Source organism: Sinocyclocheilus anshuiensis, unplaced genomic scaffold, assembly GCF_001515605.1.
Source record: "Sinocyclocheilus anshuiensis isolate Anshui unplaced genomic scaffold, SAMN03320099.WGS_v1.1 scaffold1746, whole genome shotgun sequence".
NCBI classification, from domain to species: Eukaryota; Metazoa; Chordata; class Actinopteri; order Cypriniformes; family Cyprinidae; genus Sinocyclocheilus; species Sinocyclocheilus anshuiensis.
This window is the reverse complement of record NW_015545562.1, coordinates 979,544-1,006,040: the sequence shown is the minus strand read 5'-3', so window position 1 is coordinate 1,006,040 and position 26,497 is coordinate 979,544. Positions and strand designations below refer to the sequence as shown.

Here is a 26,497-nt window from a genome sequence, read left to right as displayed (position 1 = left end):
GTTCCTGGAACTTTTTTTTGTAATGGTTTGGCACGGTTCTGCTCTGTATGTGGATGTTTGTATACGATAGATCAGATATGTGTGAACAAAAATACACATTTATATTATAAATATTTATTATAAATAAAATATTAATATAATATAATATAATATAAATTATTATATATTAGTTTAGTTCAATTAATTATTATATTAATTAAATATTAGTTTATTTGCCTTTAATGCTGACATGGCAATAAAATAAACAATTACTATTGATAATAATAGTAATAATAATAAATAATAAAATAATATTATAATATTTTATAATATATATTTGACATGAATATAGCCTTTTAATGCTGACATGGCAATAAAATTAACAAATAAAATGTATAATAAATTAATAAAAAATTTAAGATAAATAAAAAATAATAATAAAAATGTCTGATTTTAGCATCCAATTTCCCTCTCTTTCCTCCCAAAAGTTTTGTCTGTTAACTTATTAACTTATTAATAAAGCAAAAATCACCTAAAAGTATTTTTTTCTATAAACATTCTAACTGTTGGTTGTATTTTAACAGATTCCTCTAGTGATGACGCTGAGAAGAGCTCTGTTTTGCAGACGCATAGCCTGAGAGAGTTTGAGCAGGTAGGTGCTTACTTTCGTTTCCCTCAAAATTAGCTTTTGCATGCAACTGCAAGCCTGTGAAAGCCATTTGTCAGGCTTCTGACTGGTTTTCACTGTGTTGAGAATGTGAATCTTTGGCGTTTGCCTGCAGATACGGTGAACAAGTGAACTAGTTCAAGGGCTTGCTTAAAACACAGATGTAAATACTGTACTTGGTTTTTTAGCCTAATCAGAACCATTCTCTTGGTGCGTAGCTAATCGCTCCTTGTACCAGTTCTGACATGTTAATACGCCATCAAGCTGTCCTAATTCATTTTGGGAATGCCAGATTGTGAACAACATCACTATTGACATGTTCTTTCAGCTCGTTGTCCTGTCTAATCAGATTTACCCATGCTGTTGTCCAGTAAACACAATGGAATCCATCAAGAGTCCCAGCAACTACATGTGTACGCGCACAGCCGAGTAAACCTTCAAATGGTTCCCTTTCGATACTTCACTCGTACTGCGTCTTGCTAGACCCCGCGTGCCTCGTTCTCGCCGCAGAGAGAGCTTTCCCCCGTCCTTTTCTCCCGGTCTGATCAGCGTCCCTCTGCTGGTGCGAGCGACCTGATCTCATTCGGGGGAAGTGGGGACGAGCTGCTTGATGACAGCATGTCATTCGCCAGGCCCCTCGTCAGCGTACTTCTCCGTTTTTCCCAGAGGTCCATGACGAGCTCACCAGATCGTCCGTGCCCCTCTGCCCCCCCACGGCTTTCGGCTGGAGAGCAAAGGCCGCTCACCCGTCCAAGCCGTGTAGGACCACTTCAGCTCTTGCTGGACGCGCCTACACCTCAGCTGGACAGGCGGCTTCGGCGCTTCACTCTATGGCGGTTATCTAGGCCAAAATCCTCGCATCCTCCGAGTCTGGCCTGGACCCCGCTACACTCAGGGATCTGAGGAGCGCGACGGACATCCGCCGCTCCAGCGACACAGCAGTTCCGGTCCGGTTCCCCTGCCGCCATCCGGCGACTTCTAAAAGAGCTTCTAAAAGAGCATCAGCGTTGTTGCAAATGCCGCGCCGTTATTGCGGTTCGTGCGGGTCCCCTCTGCACGCCGATGATGGCCACACGGAGTGCGTTTCCTGCTTGGGGAAATCCCATGCGGAAGCTGCGCTCACGGGAGCTAATTGCTCTCATTGCGAGAGCTTCAGTCTCGCCTGATCCACGAGACAGGAAGAGGATGGGGTCAGATCTCGCCACGGCCGGACCGCCCCTCAAGCAGCCTCTTTTACACCTCTTGACACCCCTTTCAGCTCCGGGTACAGAGGGAAATGTGTTTTGTGCAAACAACGGGCCCGTTCATGCGCCCAAGCATTCAACCGCTGTGATAGCGGGAAAAATAATAAAACACAAACATTTTCAAAAAGAGAGCAAACTTCCTCTTCCATCACTCGTACGTGTTCTGCCCCTGTGCGGCCAGTCACCCGAGTCAATTCAACCCCTCGTCACGCGGGCCGAGGCCTGGCAGGCCATAACCCATTTCATCCTGTGTTGAAATGGGTTATGGGGATAATAAAGCGAGGATATTCACTCCAATTCGCTCGAAGACCCCCGCGCTTCAGCGGCGTGGTCCCCACCTCAGTGCAGAGCAGGGACGCCCATGTCCTGCGCTCAGAGGTGATGAATTTGCTGGCAAAAGGAGCCGTGGAAAAGGTTCCTCCAGCCCAGAGCGAGTCAGGCCTTTACAGCCGTTACTTCCTCGTCCCCAAAAGAGATGGTGGCCTCCGGCCCATCCTCGATCTCAGACACCTGAATCGCGCCCTCATGAGGAGGTAGTTCAGGATGGTTACACTGAAACAGATCCTCGCGCAAATTCGCTCGGGAGACTGGTTCTTTTCCCTGGACCTGAAGGATGCTTACTTTCACATCCAGATAGCCCCTCGCCACAGGCCATTCTTGAGATTCGCCTTCGAGGGTGTGGCTTATCAATATACGGTCCTTCCCTTCGGACTGTCCCTGGCCCCCCGCACTTTTACGAAGTGCATGGATGCGGCTCGCTGCCCTCTGAGAAAGATGGGAGTCCGTATTATCAATTACCTCAACGACTGGCTCGTCCTGGCCTAGTCGGAGGCAGAATTAATATCTCACAGAGCCCTCCTCCTCAGCCACCTGGAGTGCCTGGGACTCATGGTCAATTTTGCCAAGAGCTCATTGCTTCCCAGCCAACGACTCAGCTCAAATGAAAGCTGTAGTCACGCCAGAACGAGCTCTGGCCGTACACCCCTGGAAGAACTCCCGCTGGATGGAACAGGGCGTGGCCATGGGGATAGTTCACAGAAGGACAGTTGTCACGACAGACGCCTCCAACTTAGGTTGGGGGGCACTGTGCGAGAGCATACCGACCTTCGGCCACTGGTCGAAGGCGGAAAAAGGCTTCCACAGCCGAGCCATTGGTTCGTTTTTAAAGCCCTGCACGAACCAATGGCCGTGCAGTTTCACGGCGTGAATGAAATAGGCTTCAGTTCAGGAGAAAAAAGGCTTTTTCCCATATGCGTCTAGCAAGACGCAGTACTCGTTCCCATATCTCAGGGAACTGAGGTTACGTTAGTAACCGAGTACGTTTTTGTAGTGTTTTTTTTATGTGATTTCCATAAAACACACTCTGGACAGAGCAGGATCTGGAATGTCTGCTGTACACACGCTGATGTGGTTTATCTGTATGCGAAATGCTTTCTGGGAAGGGAGCCAGCCTATTATGGCTGTGATCTAACTTCAGCCTTGCTACCTTCAATTACGAGAGGCCTGTGTGAAAGACTGCAGTTTTTTTCTTAGGAAAGGTTTTTGAGTGTGTAAGGTTTTGTGAAGAACATTTCATGAAGACACCATAAGATCACAATCCACTGATAAGAATGTCATATCAGTACTCCAAAACAAAATGCTTGAGAAAAATGTAAAGTTGTGTTAGCTATTGTTTTATGACCCACTTAATTTGAAACTGAGTTACTCAGATTTTTCCGCAGCTTAATTTTCATAAATCTGCATATTCGCTGCTTCGTAATGAAGAAATCTTATGTGATGCTTTCCAAAACTGCTGTAGTTGAAACTGGCCTGTTTTTTTAGGGCTGGCTGAAAATGTAAAATCTTTCAAATCTATGATATAATATTTGTATGTACTGTATTATATTTATTATATTTTTGAAATGTAACAATTAACATATTCTGTAATATTTTATGTAAACTTTAAAATGTAATTTTTTTTTCAGGATAATCGTGATCTTAATTTGTTCTTTGTTTATGATTCCTAATTCTTAAATTTAGTTACGTTTTTTAATCTTGATTCTTAAAATCCCAAGTTCTTTTATGCTATCCATTTTGTCAGTAAACGCTGTAGTTTCATTTACATAGAAATGACTCTTATCAGCTAGTTCTTTTTAGTGAATCAAAAACATAAAGCACAAGCAGTGCAGTCTGATTCTTGTAATGAATGGCTCAAACTGTTGAACCATTTGAATCAGTCTGAAATACTGCCCTGTAGGCCTATAATTTACCATATTAACAGAAAGATTTTTTCTATATATATATTAGAATATTTAAGCAAAATGGAAATTATAGCAGAAATATACTCAAATCAGAATTGAATCCAATTGAAATCTGAACTGAATCGAATCATGTCATCTGTGTTGTTACCTAGTTCTATTGTTTTTACTTATCACTGGTGTACTTTTGCTAATGTTGTCTACCATTTATGTTTGATTTGTGTTGTACCTTTGTGTTGATGTGTATGTGAGATTTAAACGAGTAGTAGTGATCGTTTCTCCATGGATGAAACATTCCTGCTATTGAACACAGTCGGCTTCTAGCCTATTTTCCGCAGATCTGTCAGCTGGAAGAGCTGATCGTTTCCACACTAGCTTGGAATATGAATCTGCCAAAATATAATTTGTAACTATCAAACAACTTGGTGGGGTGTGATTGGAAGGTAGAAGAGTTGAAAGTAAGGAAAAAAACAAAATGCACTTATTCAAAAAGTCCTTTTGCTGCATTTAAGAAATTGAAAGCATATGGTTGCCTGTTTTTTGTACCGACCACAACGACCATTTAAATTGATATAAAAAGATGACTTGTGCACTATTAAAACCTCAGTACAAATTGAAATTACAATTGCTAATCTGTTATTTTGCCCTAATTTTGAAGGTTTGGCAGAAGTGTGGAGATTTTGACAGGCTCAGTCAAGACCTGATCAATGTGGCCTGGCCCTCCATGTACCTTTCAGCAAGTAGTTGCAAAATTCAGAAGGCAACGGACAAACAAGAGATGGTTTTGTCTTTCTAGAGATTCTGTGCTTTTTGCAGCACTTCTTTATTTAGATAAAAAATAGGTCAAATTTTTCTGCATGATGAGCAACACATGCCTTGAAGCATTCATGCTTTTTTTGCTCTTCATGTCTGATTAATGTCACAAAGGCAAAATGACTGAGGGTTTAATTGCTAATTATTACTAAAACAATGCCAGCAGAGGGAATACACAAAATGATGGAGGTAAATGTTATAAACTGAGACATGTGGTGTGTTCAAGTGCATTTTTGGCTTTTTAGGGAATCGTTTCAGTATTATTACCAAGCATGCTGGATATCATAGCCTCCTGGTTCATATCTGCTTAGTCAGAACTGGTATAATCGCTTACATGTGGCCTTTCCCTCCCGATCTGTACATATGGAAAGCTATCTTTTGATATTTTTTTTTTCTTCTTTCTCTCATCTCACTCAAATTCATCTGGATTGTTGGGTTATTATTCTCTGACATGTGAGTGATATTTGATACAGTCAGTCTAAATTGCTTTCGTTTCCAATATAGAAGCTATTTAGAACCTGGAAGGAGGAGGTGGGAGGAAATGTTTAAGATTATGAATCTTGTGTGGGAGGTTTTTTGTTAGATTCTGGGCTTTGGAAAGCGCACGTAGCCCCATGAGTGTCTGGCACTGCCCTCTACTGGTTTGTTTTATTACAGCATATATTTGATCCACCCCCTGACCCCATTTCCTTTTCCTTTCCCCCCCACACTCTCACTGATCAGCACTATCAAGCATACAGTGAGAGAACCGAGGCCAGACAGCTTAATTCGAGCCAGATCTTTGTAGTAAATCAGTGGTCCGCATCAGAGGGACAGAGCCATCATGCTGTGTAAATTATGGAGACAGTCATGATTGATGATGATAATATAGTGTTGGATCTAATCTGCACCATGTCTGTCTACAGATTGGATGCACCATGTTAATTTACTGAGGGTTTTCTACTGTATTATTTGCTGAATCCTCACAGATCACCCCTATATGTTGTGTATTTGGTTGCATTGTGAAGTATCAGAAAAAAGACTGCAGTGATGCAAGAAAGAAATTGGGTATCTTGGCAGTAAGGCAGTCCAATACCAAATCGATAATAAACTAAAATATGTAACAATATCACACTTTCTGCTCAAACAGCTATTCACATTTTTGTATTCACTATGGTGTTTATAAAACAACATCACAATGCCAAACGTTTTGCATTTTAATATGGACCAAAACATGCCAGCCCAGATACGATAACTATATTGATTAAAAACATTCTAAATTTTTTATCGTTCTTTATGTTTGTGTACTTTTGCACTTTAATGTTCTTGATACATTTTTACTTGATACATTTTTATTGTATTTAAATATGAGAGGTTCTTTTTGTTATTTGTAAAAAGTTATACTTGTTATTTAAAGGACAACAGGGTTAGGATTAGGGTTTGTTTATATCATTTATCTTTTTAACCAGTTTTTGTAATGTAATTCAAGACTATGATAAAAGCTTCAGCAATTATCATGATTTGAAATTTTGATACTGTCACATACTAACTAAGTACCTTAAAAAACATTAAAGCATTATTTACATTATGTGCATATTTGATATGTTGTTGAAAAATACCAACACATAACTGATACATGTTCATTAATTTAAAACAAATATTTAAAGGGTAAATTTAATTTGTTAATATTTATATTATTAATTACCTTCTATTTAAAAAAATATATATAAATTAAAATTAACAATTTGTATTGTGGTATCAAATTTGATATTGGGAATTGTGAAATCGGTACAAATATTTAGTATTTTGACAAGCCTGATCTGCAGTAAAATGTCTCAGACCACATAAAAAATTCAGGATTCAAAATCTAATTTAAAGCTGCAAGCAAACAGAAGTTTTAAGTTTTTGGAAAAAATGAAAGAAAATGTTGTGGTGTAAAATGAATAGGAAATTGACACTATTTTTAGATCATTAATTAAAGAAATAAATCTGTGGATTTGACCATGTGAATTCCTTTACTGGAGGACAAACCAAATATTAAGAAATGCTGAATGAATTTACTTATTTTTATGTATCAAATGAACTATTTAATTACTAAAATTGCTATGCTAATAATATGATTTGTAATGAAAATGTATTGTATGAAATTAGATATGTTTTCACTGTAATGGTCTCATACTTTTGGATCCCACTGTATGTTTGAAGCCGCCTGAGCTCTGGCTTCAGATTTCAAACCTCTGCTGTAAAATCATCTGTATTTCGAGCTGTATGCACATTGTTCACAGATTGAGTATTGTGTGTATTTCCCAGAGGAAGTGTGTGTCACATTATCTGTGTGCGTTTATACTATATGAGTGTGCATGATTGATTTTGAATTCGTAAGCCATCTCCTGTCTCCATTTCAATATTTTTATTATTCCTTGAGGCCATATGGGACCAATTACAAACAAAATATGCAGGGAGGGGCAAAAGCCATATTTTTATGAATTGCTTCAGCACTTAGTGGCAGACCTAATGCCGCAATTATTGTAAAATAAATACTTTTAAATGAGGTCAAAGAACCAGCAAACCGAACTGTACTCTGTAAATCTTGACAGTCGCTGGCCAAATTGCATGGCAGAGCTGGATAAAAAAAAATGAAGAAACATTCAAATTTACAGATTTAATGAGACCTCAGATGATAAATGAGCTGCGGTCGGATTCCTGAATGACAGAAATATCGGCCGAGTCTTTTTTCCACATTCAAAAAGGCTTTTAAATCATGAAGCATACTGTTCTTAATTAAATGTAACCTGTCTTTTGTGTATGCCAGCACACATATATCAATATAGTGAGTCACTGTGTAAATAGGAGCGAGAACTTTAGGCCAGGCCTGTGACACACAAGTCAACTCTGATCCACTGACTGCCTTTGGGTCTCTTCTACAAAGCAAAAGCGGCTCAGTTTTATGTATTTGTTTTTATTCAACTTCTGTATTGCTATGCATACAGCAATCTCAAAGAAATGATTAATTATATGGACCAGCTGTTTTCATGTATTTCTCTTCAGGGCTTTTTTTGGAATGATAACTTCTTTCACTTTCATGTATTATTTAATTATTTAAAATTAATTATTATTTAATTAATTAATTATCTGTGTTTGCTTTTGTTTTGCTTTAAAAGTTAGTACAATTATAATACATATTTTATAAATAATTATTGTTATATATTTATCATTTATATATTTTATTATATTATATTTAAATATATATTTTAACTGTCTCTTATTTTCATAAAGTTGCCAGCCTCACATTTAGCGGGTTAATTGTTAATTTGGGTGTAGCAGAATTAGACTCTTTTTTTAATATTAATGTTAAATCCATTTCTACTCCAGATGTTTTGCTGTTGGGTTCTTCAAACAGCTCTGTTTTGTTCCAGTATTTGGTGGTTTTCTCATTCATTCCATCTTCTGTTTCCTTGGCCCACTCAGGTTTTGCAGTTTATGCAGTTACATTTTCTGACATCTTGCCAGTGCTCAAATGTTCTTTAGTTTCTCTGTCTGCGCCGTGCTTGCGCTCTGGCATGGTAGTTTGGAATGGTAATAATACTAATTTCACCAGGGGCACTCTTTCCTGGGGGAAACTTAAAGGCCGTGAGATCATATTTTGAGATCTCGATCCAGTTTTGACATCAAACGCACAGGCCTGCATGTTCTCAGGCGAGGCCGTAATCCGATTTTGAAAATATACCTAACGTCTGCTTTAATGAGCTAACTCGAGTGCCCTCATACCCCCTGTGTAAATATTCTAACTGCCTATGAAATACAAGAATTGAACCATCAAACCCTTGTTAAAGCACTCAGAGCTCAGGGGAGGATTCTGTGCGGTGGAAGCTCTGGGCCGTTATGTGTTCTGGCTGGTTTTGTAGAAACGGTGGGCCACGACAGGCCTGGGAGGATGGAATAGCGGTGTTTGTAAATATCACTCCAATTATCGGTAATGCGCCAGTAATAGGAACCAGATGAACGTTTATTTCATTTGAAAGGAAGGTCAAATTAAGAAGAGCAAGGCTCAGAGTCATGGAGCCACACTGAGTCCGTACGGTTCTTCTGCGCCAGTGTGTTTGTGTTATTCTTGTTGATATTTTAAGGCCATAATCAAACATTTAGCTGGTCAGGAAATGCCGGGGGTTGACTTACTCTGTCTAGTTGGATTTCAGACTATTTTTCCACTTCTGCTAAATTAAGACAGAATAAATCAGATCAAGATTGTTTTATTCTGATTAAGAATTGTATTTTTCTTTGAAAAAAAAAAAAAACTCAATCCAATTAGACTTGTAGACTGTCTGCCATGTTTTTTGTTTTTTTTTACTATTTCCTGAAGCTTAAATATTCACAAGAATCATATAAATTTGCACAGCACCATTTCTGGGTATGGAGTACTAACCATAACATTTTAAATACATAAAAACTTCTTAAAAACATTGTTTTTTTTTGTGCAAGTGTGAGAGATTCTCTCCGTACCATCATAAAAGTATGCATTGTTGCATTTCACAAGCCAAATGAAAAAAAGCCTTTGCCTTTTGTGGCAAAAGCAAGAAGCGCTTGGCTGAATGTGTTGACCGCTGATTCTCATAAAAGCTTGAAAGAGGGAAGCCACGAAAGATGGAGATGGTCTGTTGTTCAGCTGAGTACTCAGTGTTTGACAGTAGTGCTCTCAAGCGTCACTCTGTAATTATATATAATGAAATATGGCAAGTATAATTGAAATATGTCAGGCACCATCATCCTGTGCATATATTATGTATTTCTCAATATCTCTCATGGATTTGCTTATGTACACGTGTACAATGAGCGTGTTGAACACTCCAGAAGCCTTTCCGCATCAGCGTGTTTCTCTATATAAATCCTTTGTGGTCTTAAAGTGCCTTAAAGCAAGGTCTGTGATTGTATATTGCCATTTATCTGTATGGACAGAATAATACTGGTACATTCACTGGTACAAACACAAACCCATGTTTGTATTTGTATTTGTTTAGCAGTATTAGACAAGTTCGTATGCAAAAAATCGTACGCACTGTGAACCTGCTTTCAGGTTGAATTAAATTTATTCTAATCTATTCTAATTTGAATAAATTATACTGAAGAATAGAATAAATATTTAAAAATATATATACATGAACTGTATTCATTTGATTATTTTTGAAAGCCAGGACCTGTACTTCTAAACTAGCCCAATGCATTCTCTTAGTCGCAGTGTTTAAAAGTCAGCTGTTAAAAGCTCAAAACTGACACTGTACCCAGATCAGCTATAAAGGACACATTTGTTCCAACTGCAGAAATCTGTGTTGTCTATATTTCAAAGGCCTGTAATTTCTCTTTTCAGTCAGTGAATCCACACAGACAGATGCTGGAAGACTGCAGTGACCTGTGGAGGTCTGGTTGTTGGCTTTTTTTCACATGCTCTGGTTTTAAAGAATGACTGCTCTCTTTGTTTCTGAGCTCCGTTTGATTCGAAGCAACTTTTCCAATCATGTTAAGCAGAAATAGACAGAAAACAAAGAGAGTTCGAGGGGAAATTGTGTTGTACGTCACACATGGACAATAGCAACCAATGCAAAAGTCCATGACAATTGGCAGTGGTTTTAGGAGCTGGTTGAACTTGATCCCATAATTTAGTCTCACCATAAACATGCTGAATTAAAGGCAGATTCGGTCTTTGAAGTGCGATCGAAAAACCAGTGTTTTATTTTGCTTCTTCCAAACAGAATTCAGCCTGTAATATGAAATGCTCGCGCAGAGGAGGTCTCGTTCGCTGTGTTTACGGTTTGCTCTGGGAAAATGCCTCACTGGACAGCTTGTGACACAGTAGTCAATCTCAGCCGCTTTTTGTTGTACTTGATTTTGGAAGGCTGGTATGATCACAGTGACTTGATTTGTTTTATAGTGACTTTTATGTGTACATAAACATAAGTGATTATTCCTTCACTAAGTGTTTTTTTCATTTGAGATGAGATACTTCTTTTAGACATAAGATGCTTGTTTGTTATTCAGCTACAAATGGCAAAATCTTGTCGATATAGTAAAACCATACAGTGACGAGAAGCTCTTAGTAGAACAGCTTTATATGAGAAACAATGTGTTTAATTAATTTCTTTAATTTAAGTTATTTAATGCTTCACAATTGTTCTTGTTTGCTTACATTTATGGTGCATCAGGACGATTTTTTCCAGATTTGACATCAGTAATGCTAAATGCAAACATAAAGTTTGTTTATGTATGTATGAATGTATGTATTCATTTATTTATTGCATTTGAATCAATAATGTGGTGCAGTATATTAAAACACTATTGTTGGAGTTGGTACATTTTTTTTTTATTGTTTTTGAAAGGTGTCTCTAATGCTTAAAAAGGCTTTTAAAATAACTTAAAAATTTAAAATAACTATTTTCTATTTTCCGTATATTTTAAAAAGGAATTTATTCCTGTGGTGTCAAAGCTGAATTTTCAGCATCATTACTCCAGTCTTCAGTGTCACATGATTCTTCAGAAATCATTCTAATATGCTGATTTGTTGTTTAATAAACATTTCTTCTTATCACTGTTTGTTGTGCTGCTTAATATGTTTGTGGAAACTTTAATACATTTTTATAGGAATCTTTGATAAAATAGAAAAAACTGCATTTATTTGAAATAGAAGTTTTTTTAACATTATAAATGCCGTTATTGTCACTTTTAGTTAATGCATCCTTGCTAAATTAAAGTATTTCTTTTGAACGGCAGTGTACTTTTTTTTTTAAAGGAAATGAATTAAATGACAAAAAAATCATTATAATAAAACTAATTGTAAAAAGTCAATCATAATACATAATAAGTAATATAAAATGAAGAAAATGTAAAAAAGGAGAAAAAAAAGTGGTCTAAGGTCCAGTGTTTCCTATTCTAAATGGTCCCAATATATATTTGACCTTCACCGGCTGATTAAGTTGCACCTGCCTGTAAATCTCTGGGATAGGTGAAGCCTGCTATAACTTACCTGCACCCACTGCTTTTTTTCTTCATTCCTCTGTTTCCACTAGAGATGTTGAGATCACTTCCTCCCCTGGCAGGAACTCAGAACTCACACCTCTGAATGTGTTTTGACGGATGACACAAGATATGGAAAGAGAGAGCAATAAGAGAATAAGAGAAAGTGCCAGGCTTTAGATCTTCTGCCAATGCAGTAACACCTTGGCACAACTTTCCCTCTCTCTGTTTTCCCCCTAATTCGCTCTCTCTTTCTCTCATATACTTCTTGTCTCCTAGGAATGGAGAGAATATGACCAATGTGGCATAGAAAACCATCAACACCTATTCTGCCTGCAGCTTTCATATAGTAGGCCTAATTTTAAAGCATGTAGTTTATAATCAGTTATCATAAGATTAGGAAAGGTCATAAAGTATTAAACCAATATTAAGTATGTTTAAAGTTAGCAAAAGGGCCTTGGGGTCTCCCAGACATCAAACATGAACATGAGGCTTAAATGTTAAGATGTTCTGAAAGAACCAGAGACTCGCTTCACTCACCCTGTTTTCTCTGATGGCTTTATGTTGTTGACTGTGGAGCTAAGCCTTTCTTTAAAACTCAGATTACTGTCCTTCCTCTCATTACTGAAAACAGATATAATATGGAAATAATGAATCGATTTCTATCAGAAAGTAATATGTGCTGTCATCGAAGAGATGATGTATGATGTATTTCCTGTGAGACACAGCGAAGAGGCTTAGCATTAATTGGAATTTAGCAAAAGGAAGAAAGATGTGAGTAAACAAATTAACAGACAAAGTCAGAGATGAGAATAAGTCATCTTGTGTAGTTTGATCATTTTGTAGTCGTTGTTGTGCTGAAGCCTGAAACGAAGCCCAGGGTCTCAGCGGGAGTATCGGTCTGCTGAGTGGATTGGAGCTCAACGCTGAGAGCCATCCATCACACTCCATGCCCAGGGACGTCCACATTTCCCTGGGTAAAATATCACAAACCTGCAAGGGCCGGGGAACTCCAGCAGGAGCATCAGATCTTTGGCCAAGAGGCTCTAGTCTGGTATTCAGTGTCAAGCTGAAAAGTAATCTCACTGTTAAAATGTGTGGTTTGGATGCGTAAATGGCACCAAGATGTGATGTTCTAAATTAATTTCCTCTAGAAGTTAGTGCAAAGAAAGCAGCTGGAAACCAACTGAGCTGTGCATTATCAAAGTGTTGTCTCTTGAAGGTTTGAATGTTTTTAGCGTTTTTTTGGTTTCTTAGACTACATACACTACCGTTCAAAAGTTTCAGTAAGATTTTTTTAAAGAAGTTTATATTTTTATTCTGCAAGGATGCATTAATTGATCAATACTGAGAGTAAAGACTTTTATAATGTTACAAAAGATTTTAAATAAATGTTCTTTTGAACTTTCCATTCATTCTATTCTACACTGTTTCTACAAACATATTAACGAATCACTACTGGTTTCACTGTTGTTAATAATAAGAAAGTTTCTTGTGCACAAAATCAGTATTTTAGAATAATTTCTGAAGGATCATGTGACACTGAAGACTGAAAATTCATCTTTGCCATCACAAAAATAAATTACATTTTAAAACATTAAAATAACTATGATTTTAATTTGTAATAATATTTCACAATATTACTGGTTTTACTGTTTTGATCACATAAATGCACCCTTGGTGAGCAGAAGAGACTTCTTTTAAAAACATTTTAAAAGTCTTACTGACTTTTGAAGGGTAATATAGCTACTCTGAACATTTTCATTCTGCGACATCTGTTGACACCTTTACCTTTGCACTGGGCATCGTTTATCCTATTAGCTCCTTGGGTGTTAGTTCCCAATGTAACTATGCCTCATAAATGACGCCTGTTCCTCCAATAAACTGTTGAAGTCAATAAGAGGGACCTCGATTTTTTCACAAAAATTTTGTCCCCACTGTAGGGGGCCGGGGTACTGGTTTGAAAACAGAACCTGCTTTCTGCATAGCAGTGTTGGAGTGTGTGTGTTTCATATGTACATCCAGCGTATGGCTTTTTTGTTTGTCTGGGAGTGCTTGTGCTTGCGTGTTAGACTCGGTGGGCCTGGCATAGACTGTGGAAAAGCTCTCCCCTCGCCTCAGTATGATGCTGGCAAACGGGCTGAGGCTCCGCTGTACACGTACCACTAGCACCATCCTGTGCCATTGCATCTGGAAATTATTTACCAATGAGAGAGGAAGAGGGGGAGTTGTGAATGGGAAAAAAACAGAGGTTGCATAGGGGGAATTGAAAAAGGGTTTGAAAGAGTTCACCTAAAACTGAAAATTCTGTCCTCAGTTATGTCATTTTAAACCCGTATGACCTTCTTTCTAACATGAAAAAAAAATCCATCATCAAAGTCATTCACACTTTGATGAGTCTTCTGAAGCCATATGGTACCTTTATGTGAAGAAAAGACTGAAAATTAAATGACTTTCTACTTCTATGGAACACAAACATTGTTTTGAAGAATATTTTATGTCCAAACAATGAAAAAACAATGGAAAAAATGGATATCACAGAATTTCTTTGTTTATTCAATGTGCATTTTTCAAAATATCTTCTTTTGTGTTCCTCAGAAGAAAGCAAGTCACACATGATGAGTAAAGGATGACAGAATTTTCAATTTTGGGTGCACAATCTCCCTAACTCGCTAACTGTTTTGCATATTAGAATTGTTTTAGATTTGTATTCATAAAACAATAGCATGAATCCAACTCAAAGAGAGGTTCCCATCCGCCTCCCTTCCATCCATCTTTTCAGTCTCCATGGCAACAAGAAGGATGTCCCGTGGAATTGGCTATGGAATCTGGGCCTCTGCAAGATCAGCTTCAGAAAACCCTCTCAAGGGCAGAAAACCCATGAAAATGCAGTAACAAACTGTTGCTGCGCTCATCCTTCAGACGTAATGTGACTCAGTGCAATCATTACATGGGATGATACAACGGTAGTTGTAGATTGTCGGCTGTGTAGAGCGGAGTGGCCATGACTGTTGATTTTCTGCTTGATTTATGTCTGTGTTAAATAGAGCGCAGGCTCTGAGCTCTCAACCCTCTTAGGTTTAGCCTGTCAGGCTGAGTTTCATACAAACACATCAGCCATGTGCTTCGGTCATCATAATTACAAGATTCAAATAAACACAGAAATGGTCCAAAATAATTGATGTCTTTATTGAACTGTAAAATTGTAGTTAAAATAATTTGTTCTGGATTTAATTTATATCAGATGAGAGACGTTGCAGGCGTTCAGCATGTTTATAGCACATCAGGCTGTTTAATATGTTTTTATAGCATTATCTAAAGGCATTTCCCCATTGAGCCCAAAGACCACATTTGCAGAGGGGTGCTTGCTGTTGCCTCAGTCTCATTTATCATTTAATAGCTGAAATATTTCACTACATGATGGGTGTCAGATTTTGTTTGCCACATTTTATGCTTTGTTTTTGTGTGTATTTGTATACGTATTCATTGCATATTGTCCCAGAGAAAAATATTTTTCTCAGAAGGTGTTCATTAATTGATCATAGAATTATGAAAGGAATTATTATATATCAGCTGGTATTAAGAATAATGCCTCATTTGGCCTGTTTTTACATTTAGATTTAATTTGCAATCACCTAACACTCAAAGTAATATCAAAATCAATCTTTATTTTTCATACTGTACATTATAATGTTGTGATGCCTAAATTAACTTTTTTTTTAATTTAACGATTTTGGTGTTTTATTTTGTGTTTTATTTAATTAAACGAAATAGTATAGATTTACACACTACTGTTCAAGTGTGTTTTGGACAAAAGCCTCTTATACTGACTAAGACTGCATTTATTTTAACCTTTTTTTTCCAGGATTCCTTGATAAATAGAAAATTAAAAATTTTCCAAAAAAAAAAAGAAGTATATTTTACCCCAAACTTTTGTATGGTACTGTAATATTGGACATTTGTTAGTTATTGGCCTTTACATTAAACATAATTATTGGCTTATTTTGTATTGGCCTATAGAAATTTTGGAGGAGAAGCATCAGATTTGTAACAATTTTTCTCAAATGAAATGCAGCACACTTAAGCAAAAGTCTCCATTTGTTCTTCATGTAATCTTACTGCTGTCTAGGAGAAACAATTGGGCTTATAAAGTGATCTCATTTGTGTTTGTGTCTTTTGGCATCATGTCATCTTCTCACATTACGTTACAATAATTAATACATTTGTCTGTCATTGCAGTATTCCGCAAAAAAAAAAACTGCTTGTATACCGATAAGACATGAGAGAAGTGAAGCAGCATTTGGGACTCAGGAAGCAAGTGTCTGACACCGGGCACCATGGCAACATTAAACCATCTACAGTAAATGCAAATGAGGGAGACACAGAGCTGTTCATGAATGCATTCCTGCACAGAAACAAGAACGACCCTGGCTTTATTAAATGCTCTTCATTGCAAACTCCTCATTTCTTTTATAGCTGTTCTGTTGTATTTTTAAGAGATTGTAATCATAGCAAGATGAATTTGATTAATAAGGCTTGGATTTAAATGCACTGTGAGTCTGGAAAATATCACAGGACCTGCTGACTGAGTTTCTGTGTTTGTTGCTCATTGTCTGTATACCTAGTTATTATAATGATTAATGGCTTCTAGTAATGATTAATATATACTTTCATTCCTAATTTCTAACCAGAACTCCATATCGCTTGAACAGCTTGTCATCTGGTATTACTTTCATGGCAGACAAATCCCTTCATTTGCATTTTTTCACCATGTGTAATCCTTTAAACGACTGTTTCAAAACCAGTTCCCATTAACTTGCTCATAATATCAAAGCAGTCAATAAGAGTCAGTCTGTCAGTCAGTCAGTCAGTCAGCACTGGAGATTGCGTGCATATGAACCTCAGTACAACACACAGAAGCTCACTGTCTTTGGTCTTCTCATGTCAGACCTCTGCCCCGTCAAACAGTGACAGAAAGACAGAGTCCAGACGCCGATGTGTCTCTTTACAAACATGTCAAACCTCCCATTTTCTCCCCACAACGGAAAACCTCAGACCTGCAGAACTCAAGTTCCCTCGCTGACAGACTGAGCAACGCAATCATTTATGTAATCCAGTCCCACTGCCTCTAACAAAGTCGAATGCATTTGTCGGTAAGACTGAATCCAGATTTTAAAGAATAGGGTTTGCTTTACATTTAAATGACCTAGAGCAATAAATTTATGTATCCCCTAATGAGTTTGTAGTGGGCTCCAGTTGTCAATCCTAGTCTTTGAAGTTTAGTCAGCTGTGCTTTTGTGCATATGAAATTTCCCTTTGTAATGAAATCAATCATATTCAGCTTCCCTTATTTAAGCCATCTATTGATTTGCGCTATTTTGTGCAGTAATTTTTCATTTAACAAAAAAAACATTTTTGAAGCTTGAATTGTGAACCACAGGAACAGAAGGCAGATGTTCCCAACAGAGATGCATATAGCATGTGGGCCTTAAATATTAAATATTTTTTTTGTTGTTGAGAAATAGTGAACGTGTCTCCAAATAAGTGTTCAGCTTGTTAATGTATATGTTGGTTGGGGTTCGAAGAGGCTGTTGTTGGTAACCCAGTCCAGAATTCCTCAGTGACAACTGGTACAGGATACCGAAAATAACCTTGAAAAGTCCTGAGTCCTTACTAAAGCTCACTTTCTGCAGAGTTAAGAGCCATACTGCCCTCCTATGGTTAAATACATTAACAAATAAACATAAAGTGCATATTAACATGTAAGTAAATGTCTAAGTGGGTCATTCTTGTTATTCACATATAGGATAAAGTATTAAACTCATAATTTTTAAAGATGTAAACATGCCGTTCAGTGGTTTGGGGTCTGTACGATTTTTTAATGTTTAATTATGCTCACAAGGGCTGCATTTATTTGATTCAAAACAGTAATGTTGTGAAATATCATTGTAATTTAAGATAACTATATTTTCTATTTTAATATATTTTCAAAAGTAATTTATTCCTGTGATGGCAAAGCTGAATTTTTAGCAGCCATTACTCTAGTCTTCAGTGTAACATGATCCTTCAGAAATCATTTTAATTAGAAAGTTCAAAAGAACTGAGTTTATATTAAAACACAAATCTTTTTAAACATTATAAATGGCTTAAATGTCAATTTTGATCAATTTAATGTTTTCATTAAAGTCTTCTAAAATGAAAAACTGTCAATATATTAAGAAACATTTCAGATGTTTCTTCATTTTTCCTTGCTCTAATCAAAACCCTTTACATTCTAATAATCAATAAAAAATATCTCTTATTTAAAAAAAAATGTTTTTAATGTCAGCATATTGTTGAAATTAATCTTTGTGGTGTGCTTGGCAGTCAGATATAGTCGACCCAAATGGTGCTGAGTCAAACGGACAGCATTCATGCATATTCACATTCATACTGAAGCTCACAGCAGTTTGAGAGAAACTTGAGGAACAGGTTTAATTTTAGTAAATATTGTCAGATAAAGGATGGCAGTTGTAAATCCAGTTGAATCTAGTTGAATGAGCAGTCAGTGATTTTTAGCACGTAAGCCTCCTCTTCTCCCTCTGTCTTTTTTATTATCCAGATCAGTTAACACATCAAGCATGCCTGTAATCCTTACAGATAATACTTCTGGTGGCTGTTGAAGTAAAAAAAGACCCCGCATATCAATTTGACACCCACTCCTTCTGCACACATCATGCATGGGGGTAGACCCCTTTCAGGAGGAGGACCCTCAGTGTGTCACTTGCAGTTCATGCAGTTCATTTTGATGTTGTTTGTTCTAGTATTAGAAAACCTACTACATCTTAGTTGGCTTGTTTTAGATATCTTTAATTGCATGTAAAGAGAGCGAGTGATTTAGACAGTATGGTACAGGTATGAGGGGTCTGAGAACCCCAACGTGACAAGAGCGGTCATGTTTAACGGCTACCGTACTATTTCACAGCACCTCAATGACCTGAAGAAGGAGAACTTCAGCCTTAAGCTCCGCATCTACTTCCTGGAGGAGCGTTTCCAGCAGAAATTTGAGGACAGCAGCAGTGAGGATGTCCACCGCAGGGTGAGTATCACTGGGCTACTGTGAATAAAGCTGTTGCTGACTGTCACCTTGAGGGAAAGTTAACCAATTAATTTTGTCAACAAATTATTAACCAATTATTAGCCACCACAAATGTCTGTCATTAACCAATTTATATCCAGAAAATAGATTTTTAGCATATTTCTTATAGTTTAGCAAAGTTTAACAATAAAACAATTCCAAAATGCAAACAATACATGGAAAAAGCAAACATTGTAAAAGGTCACAAGCAAAAATATCAAACCATTGTTTTGCCCAACAAATGTTGTGATTAATAAATGTATAGAATAAATGTATAACATTTGAAACATGATAGCTGTCACTAAATTTCCTGTTTTAGTACAGTTTCTTTCTGTTGGGGCTGACAGTAAGCATTTGCACAGGTATATTCTAGTACTGCGGCATATGTTTTGTTGGCTTGGCAAATGCAAAGGACTAAAATAGCCTGCAGACCGCCAGTCATCTATACATTTGCAGTGCACAACAACTGCAGCCTGGAAATGTGGCTCTGTTTAAATAAACAACATTAATATGGATCAGCAGTCTGCTGCAGCTGTCACAAACTGACTATCAGCACTGGAAAAACTGGATTATTAGTAGAGTGGGAGACTGGATGACTCTGGTTGGGTCTGGTTACTGTGAGGAAGTAAAGGTGACACTGTCTAGCAGCTGTTGTCCATATTCTAATATACCCTAATACACTAATATGGAACACACACACAAAAAAGAGTTTATCACTGTTTAAACTTATTTTTATTGCATGTAGAGTGATATACAGGTCCAAAAGTCTGAGATCACATTGAAATCTGTGATTATGAAACTAAAACTTTTTGAATGTAATGAAAATTTTTTGTAATGAAAAAAAATGTGGTAACACTTTATTTTACAGTGTCCTTGTTATGCATGTTACATGTACTTACTATCATAATAACAATAAATTATGCATAATTACATGCAAGTAACCCTAAGCCAAACCCTATTCCTAACCCTAACCGTATAGTAAGTACATATAGTTCATTAATATTACTCAGTACTTAAATATATAATTACACTGTAACAAGGACACCTTAAAATAGTGTAACCAAAAATATATATATATATTAAATTTAAAAAATGCAAAATAGAAGAATTTTCATTAGCGATCCCAGACTCTATATTTATGCATCACATAAATTTATACATGGAGGCCCTTTATTCCTGTGGTGCATGGATCTAATATTTATGCATGTAGCAGTTATATTGTAATGAAAACCATGCTTTTACAGCATACATGATCCAACAGTCTTCAGAGACTTGATTGAACAATAAGATTAATTTTGATTAATTAGATAAACGTGCGTTTATGCACGATTGGACTTAAAATGGCACTGCTTAGCTGGTAACTGATACTCACAACTGAAGTTTGTGTGTGCAAACAAAGCCGAACGATGCAGTATAAGTGCCAAAACTATGCTATTTTTGTGTCTGACCTATTCAAATGAACCTGATAAAACAAATATTAGTCCCACTGACCCATATAGGCTACACAAATAATTAAGAACGACCGATACATGACAGCTGCTCCTGTGTGCTGTCATTTATCAAACAGTTTTACTGGCAAACGTCCCTGAGGGTTATAATGGGATGTGTATGTATCATTTCAAAAACAAAAAAACAGTACACACAAAGTACTAGGCACTGATCTCATGCCAGCTACACTGAGTATCTGGTGGTGAGAGTTTAAAAAAAAGTCTCTGTTGCTGTGGCCTGGTGCATTGTGGGAAGGAAAAAGTAGAGAGGTCAGGTTTGAGTGCATGTCAGAGAGAGTGAAACAGCAGGTGGTTGGCGTCTCTTGTTCTATTTTAAGGTCTCCCCACACCCATGAGACTCCAGCTGCACGTGCAGAGAGCTCACACCGAGCTCTGCAGACTCAGCAGAGAAGATCTATGAAATATTTACAACTTTCTTTTTAATATTTTTAATGTAGCATATTAATTGCATGTGACTATTTTCAGAAAAAAATCTGTTAGTAAAAATATTGTTGCATGAATTTCTAATGGAATATTTATTAGAGATTATTATAATTGAACAGATAAAAACAGGAAATGTGGCTGAATAACATAACTCGCACACTTTTCATGCTTTTTGAAAATCATATTTTTGAATGCAGTACATGCAAAAGCACAACAACATAACATTTATCTCCAGATCCTGCATTACAGAGCTAGTTTTGCTGCAAGAGGAGAGTGAAATGTGATTGCAATGACTTAAAAAAAAAATCCCTTTGTTTTTCAGAACATTGAGCTGAAGGTTGAAGTTGAAAGCTTGAAACAAGAACTCCAGGAAAGACAGGAACAGCTTGACAAGGCCCTGTAAGTATCAAACAAGACAAATATATTCTTTATATCTTTATATAGTTGCTGTTGACAGATTCTTTATGTCTATTACAGTTAGGCTACATTTACAGCAGAATATGGTTGTCAGTCAGTCCATTTACAGAATTCAGTTCAGTTATTACACAGTTCTACGCCTGCATTTTGAGAGCTGCTGTATGAGCAGTATAATTTAAAAATCATATCTCTTAGAAAATACAGTTGTCAGTCCAAAACACCAACCATGTGAATGTAGACTTTTAGTTGTTAAGCTATATAAGGAAAAATATAATATTAAATAAATATTTAGTTTCACTGCTATTGACATAATTATGTCTTTATGCGATTAAGAGTCCAGATAGTGAAGCCAAATGTAATCTGGAAAAGAGTTAAACTGGCTAAAACAAGTCTGTGTTCTATGAATCTGTCTGTTCTTTAGTCTGGTGATCCTCTCTCTCACCCAGAATGCTGGTCTGCTGCCAACTAGCATAACTGATTCTCATAGGCATGTGCAACTTATCTTGCTGACCTGCCAAATGCAAAAGGCCAGAGTCCAATGCTAAGTCTGTGTTGGACGCTTATCAGGTTTGGGGGACAGAGCAGAGTGCCATGATGCCCATTGAAAGGTGCCCACGGTCCTGTAACACTTTTTGCTGATGGAGAGGATATTTGAGCTCCTTTTTAGTTTCAAATACACATATACACTACCATTCAAAAGTTTTGGGTCAGTTATATTTTTATTTTAATATTTTAAAATATGATTTATTCCTGTGATGGCAAAGCTGAATTTTCAGCTACCATTACGCCAGTCTTCAGTGTCACATTATCCTTCAGAAATCATTCTAATATGCTGCTTTAGTGCTCAAGAAACAGTTGTGCTGCTTAATATGTGGACATTTTTGCTTACTATTTTTGTGGAATTTTAAATTTCTTCTAACATTGTAAAAGTCATGTCACTAGTGAATTTAATGCATTCTTGCTGAATAAAAGTGTCAATTACCCCAAACTTTTGAACGGTAGTGTGTGCACTACACAAATACACTTGCAACAAGAGCTAATTCATTCTCAGTAAAACACACAATGAGCAACTCAATTCTCACGTAAGTGGGTTTGAGTTTCATGCTTGACTTTTTTATTGTATGGTCCAGTGGAAGTGTGTTAGTAATGTTTAAATGTACAGTAGGATCCATTGGTCTTCGGGGGATCACCTATAAATGAGACCCCCTTCCTTTGTTATTCTTCAGGTGACATCATTGTTCTGTTGAAGGGCCGGTTGCTATGTGTCATTTCCATCACAAAATCTGTTCAGTTCTGATGATGTGTCTGCTAGTGACCTGAGTCTGAGTCTTGATTCCCCTCGTAATTTCTCCTCATGTTTTCCTCATACCTTCCTCTAAGCCATCGTTCCGAGCCTCAGAACTAACATTCGGTTCTCTGAGGGCTAAAAAAACAAGCAGAACTGAATGATATCACCTTCCAAGCTAAATGACATGCCTGTAGGCTGTGATTACTAACACTAACTGATGTAGTGGCTGATCGGGACGATTGCTCAGTTCGCTCGTTGCAATAATGGATGTCCTTGCACGGTGCAGTCAAAAAACCCAGAGGTGCCGTTTGCTCTGGATCAAACAATTACAGCAGGGTCAGTGCCACAGCCATCATCACGTTCAAAAACAGCTCCGTTGCAATGCAGCAATGGAGTCTGGAAAAGCCGTTACGAGGTCCTCGAGAGGGTTCTAGAGCGCTGCACTGAGTGAGAGGCTCTCATAGACACTCCAGAATGCTTTGCTTCACACACACAAAGACCTGCTAAACACATCCCAGAGGAGACGTGAGCAAAGATTGTTACGACTCACCTTTGTGACTCACTTTTTTTGCTTTAATACTCTTTGGAGGATTGAAAAATTAAATGAAACTCTTTTACAGAGTCAGAAAGGTATGTACTTAGGGACAAAGATTAAATAAATCAAACATGACCACTCGCTTCACTATCACTCGCTTTTCCCCCCAAAGGATACAGATAAATCTATACCTAAAACATGATTTTTTTTTTAAATACAGTTTTTGCGTTACATTTTTTTTAATTAAAAATTATAATTATCTAGTTTTAGATTGAAATCATTTATACATTGTTTTGTCATTTTTTTATTAGATTTATTATAATTATTTATAAATATATGTGCATTAGTACTATACACTTACATTATCAAATAATATCAAATAATAATAATCAGAACAATTACTGATAATAAATAGTCAGAATAATGATTGTTCTAGTCATTTACTTTCTAGGGTTGAATTCACTTAAGTCTTAAGTCGCTGGGGTATATTTTGTAGCAATAGCCAAAAATACATTGTATGGGTCAAAATTATTGATTTTTCTTTTATGCCAAAAATCATTAGGATATTAAGTAAAGATCATGTTCCATGAAGATATTTTGTAAATTTCCTACTGTAAATATATCAAAACTTAATTCTTGATTAGTAATATGCATTGCTAAGAACTTAATTTGGACAACTTTAAAGGCGATTTTCTCAATATTTAGATTTTTTTGCACCCTCAGATTACAGATTTTCAAATAGTTGTATCTCAGCCAAATATTGTCCTATCCTAACAATCAATGGAAAGCTTATTTATTCAGCTTTCAGATGATGTATAAATCTCAATTTCGAAAAATGTACCCTTATGGCTGGTTTTGTGTTCCAGGGTCACATTTCATTGTAAACTCCCGTGTCCACTAACCAATCCCAGTCCAGTTTAACCAGGTGCAAAATGCACTGTTCCGTTTAATTTAAATCAAATAATTGTCCATTTTTTCAGTGCAAACACACTTCTTTTCTATGTTACTAAGACTTATTATAGACTCAGTGTTGTTTGCCTTTAAACAGTTTTGTTTAAAAAATGCGATAGTGTACATTTCAATTGATCATGGAAGATGTAATTCACTAATTTAGCCTTTTAGTTAACTTTGAGACAAATCCACAATGGCACTGGCAACTTTAAGACCAAAAGCGCCCTTTCTCATTTGTATCGATGGATTTGTTTTGACACATTCTTTCCGAATTGTTCACTAAAGCTATTTTGTTTGTATTGTGTCACTTCGCAGAACCACAGCAGAAAGTCTGACCAATCGGAATGAGGGGGAGGTGCAGCGTCGCTGTGAGGAACGGCAGCAGGAGATCGGACACATGCAAGAGATTCTGGAGACCAAGATCCAGCTTCTGCAGGAGGTGCACATTGTGTTCCTATGCGCAATAAACTGACCTCATTACAATGAAATCCATATTTCCAGCATTTACTATTTGAAGCGCTTTTGCTGTTCTTGGTTTATTATTCTTGTGTGTTTTGAAGCAAATTCTGTTGTAAGAGACTCCATCCAGAACCAAAATCTTATTTGATTTTATTTTTGCATTTTATTTCATTGCATTGCGTTTTATGGTATTTTTGTTTTCAGGAGGCTCAACTGGCAAGAAGTGAAGCAGAAAAAATGGCTTCCCTGGCAGATTCAGAGTCCCAGCGCTGTTTGGCCCTAGAAAGGAGGATGATGATGGAAATGCAGGGAGGAAATGAAAGCTTGTCTGCCATGGCACAACATGAAGAGATGGCTAAGAAGGACAGGTAAACAGTACAGAAGGACTGAATAAGTTCATTCAGAAATTAAATGTTATTCTGAGATTTCTGAATGAAAATAAAAAAACAATATCTGATGACTCTTTGTTTCTGTTAGGTTGATAGAAGAACTGAATGAAACCGTATGCAGGAGAGAGCAAGAGGCAGCCGATCTGAGTGCACAGAGGGATGCCCTTACTGTAAAACTAACTCAACTGGAAGAGCAAGTGCAGAGCCTTAACATTTCCCTCCAGCAGAAAGAGAAACACACACAGGTAGCGTGTATAGGATCTCATCCATCAAAATGCACACATAGATTTCATGTGGCCCTGATAATGAGTAATGTTTTTTAAATGTGTCACCTCTGCAGCAGCCACTGTGTCACAGTATAATGCTTTTGGGCAAGTAGCATACACACTCAAATCAATGTGATTGTGCAGGCAATATCTGGCTATACTGTACTCCTCAATGTGGTTAAAAGCCAGCAGCTAACTAGGTCACTTTGGCCACTGGCCCCTATTCAACCCCTAAAGGGAAAATGGGTTCAGATATCAGACTGTATTTATAAACACATACACACACAGTCATGCCATTGCAAATAGGTCATGGCACCATGGCACATGCAGGAGTGATTCAATACTTCTCCCAGATTAGTATATTTACAGTGTGGGTATAAATCACATACACTGGGAAATTTATATTAACTTTGCCTTAGATTCATATGCAAACTGAGACGTATAAAATTGTTAAAGCCTGTGTGTAGATAAACTTGTTTAACACTGTATAAACAATGAACTAAAACGGACCAAAACATGGGAATTGACAAATTCAAAGGAAATTGTTTAACCCTGTAAAGCCTGCTCAATCATATTTGATACTCAAATGTCTAAGGCCTCTAAATTATCAATATGATCATAACTTTGCAGACACAATCTACTACATGCATTCTGTAATCTTATTAAAAAGCCATTTAGTACAATTCAGAAAATGTTCACCTTCAGGTCGTGGTACATGTGTCGTTGTGCTGTGAAATCTTTACTTAAAGTAACGTAAGAGTAACTTTTGTATTGTAAGGAATGTTTCAAGATGGATGGTCTGAGGCAACTTAGGACTGAAGCATCTCCCAACATGGGATATGTATACGCATTTTTTGTAATTAGTCTGCGATTTCATTGAATTACATTACTATGTAAACTATCAGATTTTCATCTTACTTTTTGGTCATATAAATATCAACTGCACCAAATTGCATATTTTGCTGAGTTTGGGCCTCTGGATAACAGTGAGGTGTTTTTTTTCTTCCTTGAGTATCAGCTACATATTCTTACTATAATCATACAATATGAAAAAGCCATTAAAAGCCCAAAGTATTAAATATAATTAAAAAAAAAAAAACCCGCAAACTGTTTTTATAAAATTTTTTTTCAATAAGGTTAAAAAAATACTGACTATTATTGAATATTACAGGGTTAAATAGAAAAACAGAATTTTCATTTTTAAACAGTGACATGACATGGCT

At 36.9% G+C, this 26,497-nt stretch overlaps 1 protein-coding gene across 2 annotated transcripts in view; it reads left to right on the top strand.

Moving 5' to 3' along the window:
- Positions 1–26,497, top strand: part of LOC107698370 (myomegalin-like) — a 68,431-nt gene that overhangs the window by 11,506 nt on the left and 30,428 nt on the right. For both annotated transcript variants that reach the window (XM_016499357.1, XM_016499356.1), the window contains exons 3-8: positions 564–631; positions 18,886–18,999; positions 21,292–21,368; positions 24,476–24,599; positions 24,824–24,987; positions 25,097–25,253. In XM_016499357.1, the coding sequence (XP_016354843.1) occupies positions 564–631; positions 18,886–18,999; positions 21,292–21,368; positions 24,476–24,599; positions 24,824–24,987; positions 25,097–25,253 (704 nt within the window). The remainder of the gene's footprint in view (positions 1–563; positions 632–18,885; positions 19,000–21,291; positions 21,369–24,475; positions 24,600–24,823; positions 24,988–25,096; positions 25,254–26,497) is intronic.